The sequence below is a fragment of the Thermothielavioides terrestris genome, chromosome 5 (assembly GCF_000226115.1).
Source record: "Thermothielavioides terrestris NRRL 8126 chromosome 5, complete sequence".
Classification (NCBI taxonomy): Eukaryota; Fungi; Ascomycota; class Sordariomycetes; order Sordariales; family Chaetomiaceae; genus Thermothielavioides; species Thermothielavioides terrestris.
The window spans coordinates 2,665,105-2,678,783 of record NC_016461.1 but is presented as its reverse complement, the minus strand read 5'-3'; the positions used below and the strand labels follow the sequence as shown (position 1 = coordinate 2,678,783).

General features: G+C 62.1%; 6 protein-coding genes across 6 annotated transcripts; 4 read left to right on the top strand and 2 right to left on the bottom strand.

Annotated features, from left to right (window-relative positions):
- Window positions 1–439: 439 nt before the first annotated feature.
- On the top strand, window positions 440–2,330 carry THITE_2122153 (uncharacterized protein). The gene has a single exon (XM_003656831.1). The coding sequence runs from the start codon at window positions 640–642 to the stop codon at window positions 2,065–2,067; it is 1,428 nt and encodes a 475-aa protein (XP_003656879.1). The 5' UTR covers window positions 440–639; the 3' UTR covers window positions 2,068–2,330.
- Window positions 2,331–2,996: 666 nt separating this feature from the next.
- Window positions 2,997–4,706, top strand: THITE_2122151 (uncharacterized protein). Its single transcript, XM_003656830.1, has 4 exons — window positions 2,997–3,474; window positions 3,592–3,677; window positions 3,767–4,263; window positions 4,331–4,706. The coding sequence occupies exons 1-4, from the start codon at window positions 3,448–3,450 to the stop codon at window positions 4,480–4,482; spliced, it is 762 nt and encodes a 253-aa protein (XP_003656878.1). The 5' UTR covers window positions 2,997–3,447; the 3' UTR covers window positions 4,483–4,706.
- Window positions 4,707–5,680: 974 nt separating this feature from the next.
- On the top strand, window positions 5,681–7,026 carry THITE_2122150 (uncharacterized protein). Its single transcript, XM_003656829.1, has one exon. The coding sequence runs from the start codon at window positions 5,935–5,937 to the stop codon at window positions 6,841–6,843; it is 909 nt and encodes a 302-aa protein (XP_003656877.1). The 5' UTR covers window positions 5,681–5,934; the 3' UTR covers window positions 6,844–7,026.
- A 276-nt stretch (window positions 7,027–7,302) lies between these two features.
- On the bottom strand, window positions 7,303–8,748 carry THITE_122669 (uncharacterized protein; the record flags this gene model as incomplete). Its single annotated transcript, XM_003656828.1, has 4 exons — window positions 7,303–8,064; window positions 8,146–8,417; window positions 8,480–8,646; window positions 8,711–8,748. The coding sequence occupies 4 exons, from the start codon at window positions 8,746–8,748 to the stop codon at window positions 7,303–7,305; spliced, it is 1,239 nt and encodes a 412-aa protein (XP_003656876.1).
- Window positions 8,749–9,238: 490 nt separating this feature from the next.
- THITE_2122146 (mitochondrial 37S ribosomal protein MRPS8) lies at window positions 9,239–10,428 on the top strand. The gene is made up of 2 exons (XM_003656827.1): window positions 9,239–9,522; window positions 9,582–10,428. The coding sequence occupies exon 2, from the start codon at window positions 9,762–9,764 to the stop codon at window positions 10,251–10,253; it is 492 nt and encodes a 163-aa protein (XP_003656875.1). The 5' UTR covers window positions 9,239–9,522; window positions 9,582–9,761; the 3' UTR covers window positions 10,254–10,428.
- On the bottom strand, window positions 10,429–12,951 carry THITE_2122142 (uncharacterized protein). The gene is made up of 3 exons (XM_003656826.1): window positions 12,623–12,951; window positions 12,446–12,508; window positions 10,429–12,208 (listed from the first exon to the last, which is right to left on the bottom strand). The coding sequence occupies exons 1-3, from the start codon at window positions 12,684–12,686 to the stop codon at window positions 10,725–10,727; spliced, it is 1,611 nt and encodes a 536-aa protein (XP_003656874.1). The 5' UTR covers window positions 12,687–12,951; the 3' UTR covers window positions 10,429–10,724.
- Between the last annotated feature and the right edge of the window lie 728 nt (window positions 12,952–13,679).

The following is a 13,679-nucleotide window of genomic DNA, read 5'->3' as shown; positions in this document are numbered from 1 at the left end:
CGCCCAGTAGATGAGAAATGGCCCACAGAGCCATACCCACAACGCAATTCTTAGAAATGCGATTTGCCGGCAACGCTATCCGCGCGCCCTTCCGACAAACAGTCATGGAGCCGAACCGCGAGCCGTCTAGCACGCCATCCAGGGGACCGACCCCCCCTGGGAACCGCGAGGCTGCACTCATGGGTGGTGGGGTTGGGGTTTGAATGCACTGCACTGCATCTCGGCGAGGGGGCCCCATCCTCACTAATGCTACGTCAGCAGTACGGAACTTACACCCTTGTTATATCCGAACCGAGTCGGCGGGATTGATTAGATTCTCATTTTCAACCCTTGAGTCATGGAAAGAATAGAAAAGCACCATGGCCCGGGCAGGAATGGGGAGTCCTTCAACCAGATCCCCAAGAGCTCAACAGTTCGCCCTCGCAGGTTGCGTCGAGAGAGCGGAGATCTGGAGAACTTAAGCGTTGACGACTCACACCTCCGGCCTCTCCCGCCCCAGACCCCCTCCAGATCCCGGATCTAGATTAGATCCGATCAATCTCCTCTCGAAACCTAGAATATCCACCGTTACCTGGAGCTCACCCGTCGGTTCCGTCCCGGAGAGGAGAGAGCCAGGCCGGGGCGCCGAGAGCGGCCGCGATGGAGCAAGACACCGAAAAAGCCAACTACAACTCCGAGTCGGACCGGACCGAAGCCGGAGCGTCGATGCGGATGCGGGACGACGACGACGTCATTGACAAGACGCCCGAGACCACCACCACGAGCGCGGCGGCGGGGCCCACGCCAGCAGACGGCGCCCCCGATTCCGACGAAGAAGAGCGCGCGCCGCCGCCGCCACCGCCGGCGGCCCCGGACCCGCCCCCGGACGGCGGCCTGACCGCCTGGCTGCAGGTGGCCGGGTCGGCGGCGGTGCTGGTCAACACGTGGGGCGTGATCAACTCGTTCGGCGTGTTCCAGGCCTACTACGAGACGGAGCTGCTGCGCGACCACAGCTCGAGCCAGATCTCGTGGATCGGCTCGATCCAAGGCGCGCTGCTGTTCCTGGTGGGCGTGTTCGCGGGCCCGCTGTACGACGCGGGCTACTTCCGCGCGCTGCTGCTGACGGGCTTGTTCCTGATCGTGCTGGGCCAGTTCATGACGTCGCTGTGCGCGGCCTACTGGCAGGTCATGCTGGCGCAGGGGGTCACGATGGGGATCGGGATGGGGCTGACGTTCCTGCCGTCGGCGGCGATCCTGGGCCAGTACTTCGCGCGGCACCGGGCGCTGGCGCTCGGCCTGTCCAGCGCGGGCTCGCCCGTCGCCGGCGCCGTGTTCCCCATCATCTTCAGCCGGCTGGAGCCGCGCGTCGGCTTCGGCTGGGCCACGCGCGCCATCGCCTTCATCCTGCTGGGCCTCTCGGTCGTGCCGATCGCGTTCATGCGCACGCGCCTGCCGCCGTCGGGCAAGGGGCGGCGCGGCATCATCGACCGCAGCGCGCTGACGGACGTGCCGTTCATCTTGTTCGTTGCCGGCGGGCTGTTCGCCTTCCTGACGCTGTACGTCACCTTCTTCTACATCTCGCTGTACGCCACGTCGCACCGGGTCGCGTCCGACAGCTTCGCGCCGTACCTGGTGACGCTGCTCAACGCCGGGTCCATCGTCGGGCGCATCGTGCCCAACGCGCTCGCCGACCGCTGGGGGTCGCTCAACATGATGCTCGCGTGCACGTTCGCCAGCGCCGTGCTCGTGTTCGGCTGGTTGGGCATCCGCAACTTGGCCGGGTCGATCGTCTACGCGCTGCTCTACGGCGCCTTCTCGGGCGGCCTGGTCAGCCTGGCGCCGAGCGTCATCGTCAGCCTCGCGCCCGACATGGGCCGCGTCGGCGCGAGGATGGGCATGAGCTTCGTCGTCTTCGGCATCGCCATCCTGCTCGGGACCCCGATTGCCGGGGCGATTCTGGGCGACGAACGCAACCCCGAGTGGCTGGGGACCATCCTGTACGCCGCCTTCGGGCTGCTGGCGGCAACGGTGCTCTTTCTGGCGTCACGGTTGCTGTTGTACAGGCGGAAGGGGGGCTTGAAGGCTTAACGGACGTTCTCGTACTTTTTACCTTTTGACACATCGAACACATCGGCATTGCTTGCGGCATGTAGGGGTAGGCGTTGAGGGTTGGCGAAGGCTGGGCTAAAAGACTTAGACATGGCATCCATAGACAGATAGTACACAGCAGTGTCTGATAATGGAACATGCTTGTTCCACTCAACCTAGGAAGATGCGAAGTTTGTTCCGAGAACCAGGCAGCAGGGCCAGTCTCCGAATCCGGTGAGTGAGCCCTTCCTTGCATGGGCGAAAGTGTTACGCGAGACAAGGACCCAGCATGTTCGCGGAGACACCAAGCACTCGTGTCAGCGAGCTATCGTTTGGCAGCCTCGAACAATGGATCTGCGAGTCTTCGGTAGGAGGGAGGGTCTCGTAGTCTTCTTGACCGTCCGGCCCTCCAGGGAAGCGTCCCCCGCGCGACCGGATGCAGCTGCGAGACCATGTTACGAAACGAAACTGCTGCAGGACGCTGCATTGTCAGTACTTACACGAGTTCGTTCGATAGTCCCTTGGCGCAAGCTCCAGCTTTGCCTTGCGCAGAACTTGTGTCGTCGACCGCGGCGTGCCGTGAGACGCATGAACTACTGATCAAATCAGCGACGCTTTGTCAGGTTGACTAAGGCTGGGACCCCCGCCCCAGAGCAATGGCGAGCAGTGCTTGGGCCAACTTGAGGCGAGTCGTGCTCTGCGGCGAGCAACTGCTTCAGTTGCTGTAAGCCCTGACTCAGCAATTTGATAGACTGGAGCCTGGCCACAGAAGCGGAGGATAGTGGGGTATGAGGGGTTGTCGAAGCCCAGGGAAACCGTCATCCCGTCTGCTCGGCATCGTCCGAACGACTTAGAGCGGTACGTACATCGTACACTTCACTGACTTCGGATGCACGCGGTGGCGGTCATGGCTGTCATGTTTCGGAAAAGCGGCGACTGTGGAGCTGTGGTATCACAGTGCATCTCGTCGCCGCGGGTGTCCTTGCAGGGACATTTGCAGACAAGGACTAGAACTTGGATTGGGCATTCCTCAACCACCGGACCCCCTGGCGCTGCGCGGCCCCTGCTCGGCCGAGATCCAGGCTGCTGGTGATTGATTTGACGAGGATTATTAGATCATGACGAATGCAAGCAGGTGCGGCCACGACGTTGAGCCTGCCCGGCGACGGATCTGCGCGGCGGGAGCTTGCCGGCCCGTAGCTGCCAAGGTCCCGGCTCGTAAAGACACCCACCTGTATATAGAGCAATTGGCACCCCTCTTTCTTCGCTGGAGAGTGAAGCAGTCCCATTCCATCTTCCAAACGCAACCGCACTAGACGACCGCAAACAGCCTTGAGCGTCCAATTCCACATTCCCAGGGACAACACACCACTGTACAGCATGGCTCCCAAGATCGCAATCGTCTTTGTAGGTCCCAACCTCCATTTCGGTCCTTCTCCCATGCCGCACGTCGATTGCCACTGGGCGTTTGGCCACCAGCCGTCATGAGCGAGCTCCTGGACAACGGGTAGCTGACAAGAGCAGTACTCGATGTACGGCCATATTCGGCAGCTTGCCGAGGCCGAGAAGGCGGGTATCGAGAAGGCCGGCGGCACTGCTGATCTCTTCCAGTAGGTTTCAGTTTGTTTCGGCTTGGGTCGCACGGCGAGCGCAGACAGAAACAGAGAGCACAGGCTGATCACGCGGATCATCACACCAGGGTCCCCGAGACGCTGCCCCAGGACGTGCTGGACAAGATGCACGCCCCCGCCAAGCCGACTGACATCCCCGTCCTCGAGGACCCCAGCGAGCTGGAGAAGTACGACGGGTTCCTGCTGGGCGTGCCGACGCGGTATGGCAACTTCCCCGCGCAGTGGAAGGCCTTCTGGGACAAGACGGGCAAGCAGTGGGCCACGGGCGGCTTCTACGGCAAGTACGCCGGCGTGTTCATCTCGACCGCCAGCGCCGGTGGCGGCCAGGAGTCGACGGCGCTCGCCATCATGAGCACGCTCGCCCACCACGGCATCATCTACGTGCCGCTCGGCTACGCCAAGGCGTTCGGCATCCTCACCGACCTGAGCGAGCTGCGTGGCGGCAGTGCCTGGGGCGCGGGCACGTTCGCGGGCGCCGATGGCAGCCGGCAGCCCAGCGACAAGGAGAAGGAGCTGGCGACCATCCAGGGCGAGTGGTTCTACAACACGGTGAAGAAGTCTCTCGGTGCGTGACTGCCCGCCTGAAGGGACCGAGGCACGCGCGGGTCCTGTCGCTAATCCGCGGTCGGAAGGCGGGACGGAGGGAGGTTCCCAGGCAGCCACGGCTGCTGCCGCGCCGAAGGAGGGGAGATCGAAGGAACAGGGAAGCAAAGAGCAGCCAAGTCCCGTGAAGGATACCAAGGAGGGGCCATGCGGCCTGCCAAATAAGTGTGCGATACTATAGAGTCGAATTTCGTCACTCCGCGTGCGCATTGCATCCTCTCTCAGTGCGGCCTGGTGATGAACGATGTCAACGATGCAGAGAGCGAGGCGCGGTAGTACGGAATTGCGAGACAGTTGGATTAGCGCCCGCAAACAATTCCTGAAAGATAGTGTAATAACCAGCGAATACGCGCTAAATATTGCGTACCACATTACGGAGTACATGGTAGGCACACGAGACTGTAGCAGGCTTAACAAAATCCACATGGATATGCCGCCCGCTCCCCTTCCCCCAAGCCGACACTTGTCCCAGCGACATAGCCTGGCACCGTTGAATAAGGCTCCCCTGGAAGAGGCCCAGGAAGTACTAACCTTCGTCATTGGAACTCTGACTGCAATGCCCCTGCCGCATCCGTCGACTGCCGCCCCGCCTCCTGGAGACAGTTTCGGATACCTAAATGGGCAAGTGGGTCTTATTTGACAGATCCTCCCATTCCGTAATGTATGACGTATGTACAGTACAGGTACGAAATTACACTACATGCCGGTTTCCGCTTGCCGTTTCCGATCACTGGGCGCCTTTGTTGTTGAGGTGGCTGATTTTTCTGAACTTCGAAGTTGCCATAGGAACTAAGGAAACGATCATGAGAATCAACAGAACATGCGATGCTATTCACACCGGCTGGATAATGACGTAGTGCTCGGCTCCCCGCCGTTTGAATGTGAGTAAAAGCGCCGGCTGCTTGAACCCACGAATAGCCAGCGCCTGGCATGTCGCTCAAGAGCCCGGGGGGACGAGGCTAGTCTTAACTGCCGTCGTTGTTCCGCTTGTTCTCAGCCTCCTCGCCTTCGTTCTGAACTCCAGCCTCTCGGCGGAGTCGGCGCCAGGTGCAGAAATGCTGGGATCGAGCTTGTTCAATCTGCTTTCCCTTTGCCACGGAAGTTATTAAGGAACCTTGCCTTTCTTTTCCTGGGCTGATTTTCACAGTGTCGTTCCGGTGGCGGCTGGACAAGAGATGAGCGGTGATGATAACCCCTGAAATGGCCCCCTGTATTTATCACCAAGGGAGGTGGTGATGGCTTGGCATTGACCTTCACAGAGCCCTCGTCCTTTCATGCAGCGAACCACTCTTCTTCCACTTTCTTCGCCTTCCCATCGTCGAATCTGAAGCTGAGCGAAACCGGCGTCTCGATGCAAACGGAGACTCAACGCTAAGTGGGTATGGAGCGTTGTGGGTTAGGGTTGAGTTGCCCGATTTGTCACCCGTTGTTCGAGCTTTTCACTGCTTGCGGCCTCATTGATCAATCCTTCAACCCGCAATCAACACTCTCACCAACTGGCCAGCACTCCTGAACCAACACCCACAAAAGTGCATTATTTATTCAAATCCCGTCAAATACCTCGGCCTCGGCTTGAAATATGCTCCTCCGCCACGCCAACCCTCAAGACCGAGACCCGGACATTTTCCTCACCATGACCTCGCACACGCCCACCCCAGACGAAAACAGCCTTCAAACCCAGCAACACCACGATGACCACCAAAACGACACCCTATCCGACATCTGGGTTGACGACGACGCCGCCGCCACCTATCAAACCTACCCCTACCCCCAGACCCAGCCCCAGCTTCACTCTCACTCTCACCCTCACCCTCACCACCACCACCCCCCGCACCAATCCCCAGGCCTAGTAAGCGACATCCCGCGCCTGTCCCACGCGCACCGCACAGCAGGCTACCGCGACGGCATCGCGGCGGCCAAGGCGCGCACCGCGCAGGCCGGCTTCGACGAGGGCTACGGGCTGGGCGCGACCGTCGGCGCCCGCGCCGGCCAGCTGCTCGGCGTGCTGGAGGGGCTGGCCGCCGCCGTCGGGCTGCACTCGCTCGCGCTGTCGCCGCACCGCGACGGGCCGCGCTACCGCCAGGGCGAGGCCGAGGCGCGGAGGCTCGCGGCGCTGCTTGCCGAGGCGCGGGCCGAGTTGAGTGTTCGGGGGGTGTTTGCCGGCGAGTACTGGGCTGCGGACGGCACGTGGCGGTATCCTGTTGCGTCTGCTGGCGGGGCTAGTGGGGAGGGGGTTAACGGGAGTAATGGTGGTGTTGGTGGTGGTGGTGGTGGTGGTGGTGGGTTTGGGGAGGCGGGCAGTGGGATGGAGGGGTTGGTGGTGTTTGCGGATGTGGCGGAGGCGCATCCGCTGTTGAGGAAGTGGAGCGGGATTGTGAGGGCCGAGGCGGCGAGGTATGGGGTGGACTGGGAGGTGTTGAAGGACGAGGTTGGCGAGGCGAGGAGGGACGAGGAAGAGGCCGAGCAGGAGCGGGAAGGGAGGATGCGGAGGGAGCGAGAGAACCGGCCGGCTGGGAGGGAACGGGAGGCGCTTGCTTGGTGAGGGAGCTAGAAGGACTCGATGACCACTCGGCGCTGGTCGCCGCTGGAAGATCGGCGTTGCTGGGTTGGGCGCGCCTTGCGGAAGCTAAGAGCCACCGCTGGCCGGACACTCCGGGGCAGCTGCGAAGATTAGGCTGTTCAACTCAAGGTTTCTCGGATGCTGAGCTGGATGGCACGTTCATCCGCAGGATTCCGAGGGAGGCCCGTCCCAGGCTAGAGCACCTGGGTTGCAGGCAGAGCCGATTGTCGTTGGATGCATTTACAGGGAGTTGGGCGGGAAGAACTCGGTCAAAAAAAAAGTACCTCATAGAGATTGAACTCACGTACATCTACTACTCTACCATTTATCTGCGCACAGTCGAACCGGATGAGCACGACTTCGAGAACGACACTTATCGAGCCCGTCATTCCAGTACGGATACTTCATGATCTGAAGTCAAATATCCAAGAACAACTCGGCTCACCCAAACTTCTTTTCAAACTTCTTCAGCATCCCCGTCACGCCCCTCTCAAGCCTGGCCGCATTTTCCTCAAGCTTACCCCGGACCTCCTGCTTCGGCTTGTACTGACTCTCGGGGATGTAGAACTGCTGGTGCACCGCATATTCGTTCTGCTGCGGCGCCTGCCCCGGCGGGGAAGCCAAGCCGACCGCAGCGGCGGGCGGCGTCGGCGTATGCGTTACGCCGGGTGTGTACGGCGCATGTCCGGGGGGGAATGTGCCGACGCCGTACGGGCTCGCCAGTCCGGGGCTAGCCAGCGGACTTCCGATTCCGGGCGCCGGCATGGTCCCGGTGCGGGGGACGCCGGGGTGTTGGACGCCGCCCATCGCCTGCCCGCCCAGCGAGCCGAATCCCTGCGGCGCGAAACCGGGCGAGGTGACGCTGTGCTGGGGCGGTCCGGGAAAGGTAGGGGCGCCGGGCGGGTGTTGGATGTTCGGCGGCGGGACGCCGGGGCTGAGCGGGCCCATGCCGCTCGGCAGGAGGCCCGGCGAGAAGGGCGTCGAGGCATCACGCGCGAGCGTCTGCTGGAGGGGGTTCGCGACGCCGTCTTCGGGAGGCGGTGTCTTCTCGCGGTGCCGGACCTGCTCTGGGGCGGGTGGCGCAGCCGGATTGTAGGAGAAGGTGGTGTACTGGGGAGGGGGCGGAGGCGGGGACGCGTCTCCGTTGCTGGCGACGGCGGAAACAGGAGGGCCGGCGAAGGCCGGTGTCGCGCCGTTGTTGGGCTGCATGCTAGCCGGGGTCGCCTGGACGGAGCCGGGGTCGGAGATGACGGCCTTTTCCAGTTTCTGCACGACGGAGCTCACCTCGGCCGAATGGCGAGGCGGCGGCCCGGGCTCGTCGAGGACCTCGCATTGCGCCGGCGGCAAGACGCGCCTGATGCCATTGACGAACTGCACGGCGTCCTGTGGGGTCCAGAAGTAGATGTCGAGCGAGTGGAGCTTGTAGTGGTATTTGTTCTGGTTGTGAGGGTCGTAGGTCGGCAGATGCCACTCGTCGTGGCCTTCGACCTCGCCGACGGTAAGGCTCACCAAGCAGGTGTGCTTGTACGAGTACCGGAGGCGGACCTTGTCGAGGTCTGGCGGCATCATCGTCTCCCGTCAGCCCACTCGCTTCCTCTCGGAGCAAGGCAGTGCTTACAGCCATCGAACGCGTCCTGGGCGTCCGTCCCCGGGTGGTTCGCAATCTCGAGGCGCGCGCGTCCTTTATTCGCATCTTCGAACAGGTAGACGTACGAGCCCTTGTCGAAGCGGTGGTGAGGCGGGTTGTCCGTCGGCGGGCCGTAGAAATAATGGATGTCTCCGTAGCTTCAGACGCGCTGTCAGACCCACCTCTATCTTCGGGTCCGGAGCACGCGCGGACGGCACTCACAGCGTGGCTACATTCTCCTCACCCGGCCGGGCGGCCATCTTTGCGCCCGTGCTCTACAGGCTGCGGGAGGTGGAAACGCTGGTGGACGACTTGCCCCAGGGAGTCCAGAGAAAGAGGCGAACCTAGCAACGCTGGGCCTCCTGAGTTTTCCTCAGCTTCAACAGGAATCAGGAATCACAATGATCACGAGGGGAGAATGCAAGCCAGAAAATCGCCGAGGGGACTCCCGAGCGTATATGTGTTCTTGTGTGACGGTTAGTGTAGGGAGCTGCTGGGCCTCCAGTCGCTGCATGCATGCACCTTCACTCGGGGCTTCCATTGGGCGTGCCCCGCGCAGTCAACGGCACACTCGTCATCAAATCAGCTGTCCCAAGCATATGCAGATCCTACCCTCGTCTGGCCCCTCGAACCGATACTGCATCTGAGCGGCCGCAGCCGCGTGCGACATGGAGAGTTGGGGGTGGAATGGAGGAGGTGCGCTGCTGGGCGCTTAAATGTGGGATGTCCCCTGGCCAATGGAATTCGGACGAAGCTGGGTGACCTGGGGAGGGTCTGGCGGGGTATGGACCTTCTTGCAGTTGGTGTGTTCATACGGAAGTCACTGTAACTAAAGCGACGCACGGACTCTCTCCAAAGCTCGATTACTGCGCAGTAACCCTTGCAGCGTGCCTGTCCTGCCAGGCCGAAAATTCGCGTCTTGGCGACGGAAGGAGCCGAATCGACTTTGAAGCCGTGTCTGGCTCAAGGGCGACGACGGCACACCCACGGGCAGCGGCACCAAGTCCTGTCGCGCGAATCTCTTGCTGCGTCCAGTAAGTCGTCCCATCGCATTCTCGATGCCCTCTCTAAGCTAACCCAGCCACCACCCCAGCGAGCAATAATCCCTCCGCCCCGGAAGCCGCTCGACAATTTCCTCCCTCTTGCCCCCCTCGAAGGGGACGCCAACATCTCCGCTTCCCAGGCCGTAGCCTCATCTCCACCGACCCTCCGATCCCTCGATTCCCAACCCTTCTCAGCTCTGAACTCTCCCTCCCCCTTTACCCCGAAAAAAATGGGCATCAACGGCCTCATCAACGCGGCCATCCACCTGCAGAACGCCTCGCGGGCGCGCCTCGGCCTGACCTCGCTGCCGAACAACAAGTACAACCTGCGGCTGGCGCTGGCGCTGCAGCGCGCGGGGCTGATCTCGTCGGTGACGCGGGGCGGGCCGCGGCCGCCGGCGCCCGAGGCGCTGCTGTCCGCGGCCGAGGAGGAGCCCGTGACGCACGCCAACGTGGCCACGCGCCGCCTCTGGATCGGGCTCAAGTACTGGGACAACGAGCCGGTGCTGAAGGACGTGAAGCCCGTGTCCAAGCCGAGCCGGCTCGTGGGCGTCAGGCTGCACGAGCTGCAAGTGCTCGCTCGCGGCTTCCCCGTCGGCATGCTCAAGCCGATGAAGCTCGGGGAGCTGATGTTTCTGAGCACGGACCGCGGCGTGTTGGAGCTGCAGGAGGCGCTGGCCAGGAGGGTTGGCGGGATCGCGCTATGTCGGGTTTCATCATGAGCGGGGCTTGGATGGGGTTTGTTCTGATTGAGCGGTGTTGTCGACGGAGCGGGCTGTACGATCCGGGGCAGGCGGACAGGCAGGCAAAGAGGGGACGGGAAGACCGTGCTACGACAAACGCAGAATGGTCACTGGGACCCCACGGAAAAATCAGGCGCCTTCATGTCCGGCATGAAAATGTATCATATGTACCGCGCATTCAGCTGTATCTTCTTGTCAAAAGGCAGAATTGCATTCCTTAAACGCACAGGACGCCTGGTGGTGACAGCTAGTCTACCCTACATGCTCCATCGCCAACTCCCCGCTTACAAAGCCCGCCTTTTTCCCACCAGGTATCATGAAATACAAAATCCTCCAACAAACGCTATGCCAACTCTTCTGAAAGTGGAGGCGGGATTAAAAAGGAGAATACAAGAATCGATGAAATGCAGCCTGCCGCTGGCGGCCGTCAAGAATCCGAAACTATGTCGCCTACGCAACGGTAGGCTCAGCTGCGTCACCCTTCTCTTCCGCCGCTGCTGTCTCGGCCTCGGCAGCCGCCTCGGCAGCGGCGGCCTCGGTCTCTTTCTGCCCTCCTTCGTCAACCTCTGCCGTACCATCCTGGCCATCAGTAACCGATTCCTCCACCGGGGGGGGGACTGATTCTGGCTTGGACTCCTCCGCAGATGGCTCCTCAACAGCAACAGCAGCCGCTTCCTCGGCCGGAGGCAACACAGCGTGGTCCTCGGCGTGGTCGGCAGCAGCAACCGCCTGCTCGACGGTCTCGCTCTGCTCCGCACTCGGCGCCACCTCAGCGGCGCTCTTCCGGTCGCCTTCCTCGGGCAAGCTGGCCTCGCCCTCAGCCGCTTTGGTCGTCTTGACGGCGTTCTTAGCCGCGGCGGCGCGCTCGGCGTCCGCGGAGATGCCGTCCTTCGCAGTCGAGGTCCGGGCCTTCGCCGTAGAGGCAGCAGTAGCAGTCGCCGTCGGCTTAGAAGCTGCTGTCCTGGCAGGATTTGACGCCGCAGCCGCCTTCTTCGTCGCTGCCGCGGGTTTCCGGGGCGGGCTCGTCAGCACCACCTTCTCCGTCGCCTTGGACGCCGACGCCTGGGTGGGCCGCATCATGCGGGCGAGGAACCCCTGGTCGATCTCCTTCTCCCGCTTGGTCGGCGGGTGATCCTTGGCGGGCTGCTTCGGCGGCGGTCCCAGGCTCGGCCGAGGCCGGCTAATGGTAGAGCTTTGCCTCTTCAGGGCCTTCACCGGGGCCGGCTTGGGGGCGGCACCGCCGGCGGTCGAGGCGCTGGCTCGGCTGGCAGGGCGCCCGTGGGAATCGCCGGGGAGGGAGGTGCCGCTAGCGCGGGTTTCGCTAGCGCGGGACAGGGACTGACGCGGGGCGTTGATCTTGGAGCCGGACGAGGCGGTGTGCGTGGTTAAGCCTGGGGGAAGCTTGACAGGACGCGTGGGAGACTTGGGTTTCGGTTTGACGAACCCGGTGCTTGCCGGGGACGACTGAAGCGGCTGCGGCTTCTTGCTGGACGATGGGCCTGCGGGTTTCGAGGAGGCAGCGGTAGTATGAGGCGTGGCCGGCGTTTCCGGCGGCTGTGCCTTCTTTTCGGGCGTCTTTTTAACAGCAGGGGGGTGGGCTGACGCTGGGGCAGGGCTCTTCGGAGCCTTGTGCACCGTGGGTGACTTCTCTGGCTTCCCTGCGGACTTGCTCGCTGAAGGCGCCAGGAGCGGCTTTGGTGCAGACTTCGTTGTGCGCGCGGCGGGCTTGTCGGCCTCCTTCCCAGCGGTCACCTTTGGCTCTGCCTTCTTCGCTGTCCCGCTTGTCTTTCCCGCCTCGCCCTGTGTTGACTTTGCGTCGCCAGACGATTCTTTGTCCGCGGCTCCATCCGCTGCTGGCGCCGTCGACTGTGCGGCAGAGCCGGATGGAGCGGCTCGCTTGGCATCCTGCGCGTCCTGACCAGGCACAGCTGCATCTTTACTTCCAATATCAGCTCGCGGGGACTCGGGAATGGGCTGGGTCTGGAGGCCGGTCTTGGCAGGCGACTTGGTCAAGTTATCGAAGGGATTCGATTTCTCGGTCCCGGCGGTGGGCGTCGTCACGTTGCTCTCGCCACTAACCTTCCGGAGCGCAGAGATCGAGTCCTGGCTTCCGTCGCGCTGAAGGCTTCCGTCGCGCTGAAGGCTTCCGTCGCGCTGAAGGCCTATCCTACCGTCCTTCTCGATCGCGATGAAGCTCGTTCGGACCTTGGAGAGGGGCCTGGGTGACTCGGATCCTAGAAGCTGGCATTAGCTACTGCGGGATAGCGACTCTTGAATCGCTGCGGGCGTGCACGCGCAGAGCGGGCGCCGCTACACCGGAAGCAGGGCGGGAAGGCAAAATGCCTTACCGGGTGGAATACCTGGCGACCTGCCTCTGTCTGGGGGGCTCGTCTCCCCCTTTTGCTCAAACATGGCTCGGAGGTTTTTAACCGCGCTCATAGCTGCGATTCTGGAGCAAAGCGCCCAGAAGTTTCGAAGGTAGTTTTTTTATGTAGGTGTGTGTTCGGTGGAAACGTAAGGATCAACGTTATCGTGGAGAGTCGCGACGATGTCCCTCGAATTGTTTGGAAGAGTGGGCGAGGGCGATCTTCTCCGGGTTCAGGCAAGGTGTTGGCGTCCAACACCCCTTTTCGGGCTGCAAGCAAAGGCGCGTTCGAGCTCAGGTCTGGAGCTGGAGCTTCCCCCGAATTCCGGGAGCCAATCAATGACCTGCAGGGGCCACAGGTCGCTTTCTAGCTTGTGAGGTGGGTCACAGCCAGCACAAGTAAAATGATGGATTGGGCGCGCGGCAGAGGACAGATTTCGCGACGAGCGGGAGGGAGGGAGCGACGAAATGGCGACCCCGTGCGAGCGCAGACACGGTTGCTCGCTCGTGCCTCGTGGTGCCACCTGCCACCCTATAAAAATGCGAGCTGTCTCAAATTAGAAGATACAATAATTACGGGATGGACTGGGCTCAGGGGCCTCTGCGGAGCCCCCCGAGGGAATTTTGGTGGTGCGTGCGACCGGCTTTTGCTTACACTATGAGGCAGGAGGCGCTGTCATGCGGAAGCACTCAGCAAAGGGGATCCGACGGAGGCAAAATGCCCGGCTTGGAAGAAAGGTCAGTGTCGAGGCGGCTGCAGTGTGTTGCCCGGTCAGCAGCGCTCAGATTTCAAGCGGCGAGCCGCGAACTGTGCAGTGAGCCTGCGTTTCAGAGACTCCACAACCAGATGTTGACTGTTCTCAGGTTGGCGCGGAGCTCAACGACTGAGTGGGTCCCGAAGAAGCCTGCACTCAGTGCTTCGCGGGCCCTGTCAATTGATTCCACTCAAGTTGCTGAGTCTGTGGTGGACAAATTACCTGCACAACCTCGCCCTTGATCCCGACGTCTCTCCCAATCCATCAGTGCTTCTCTGGACATCA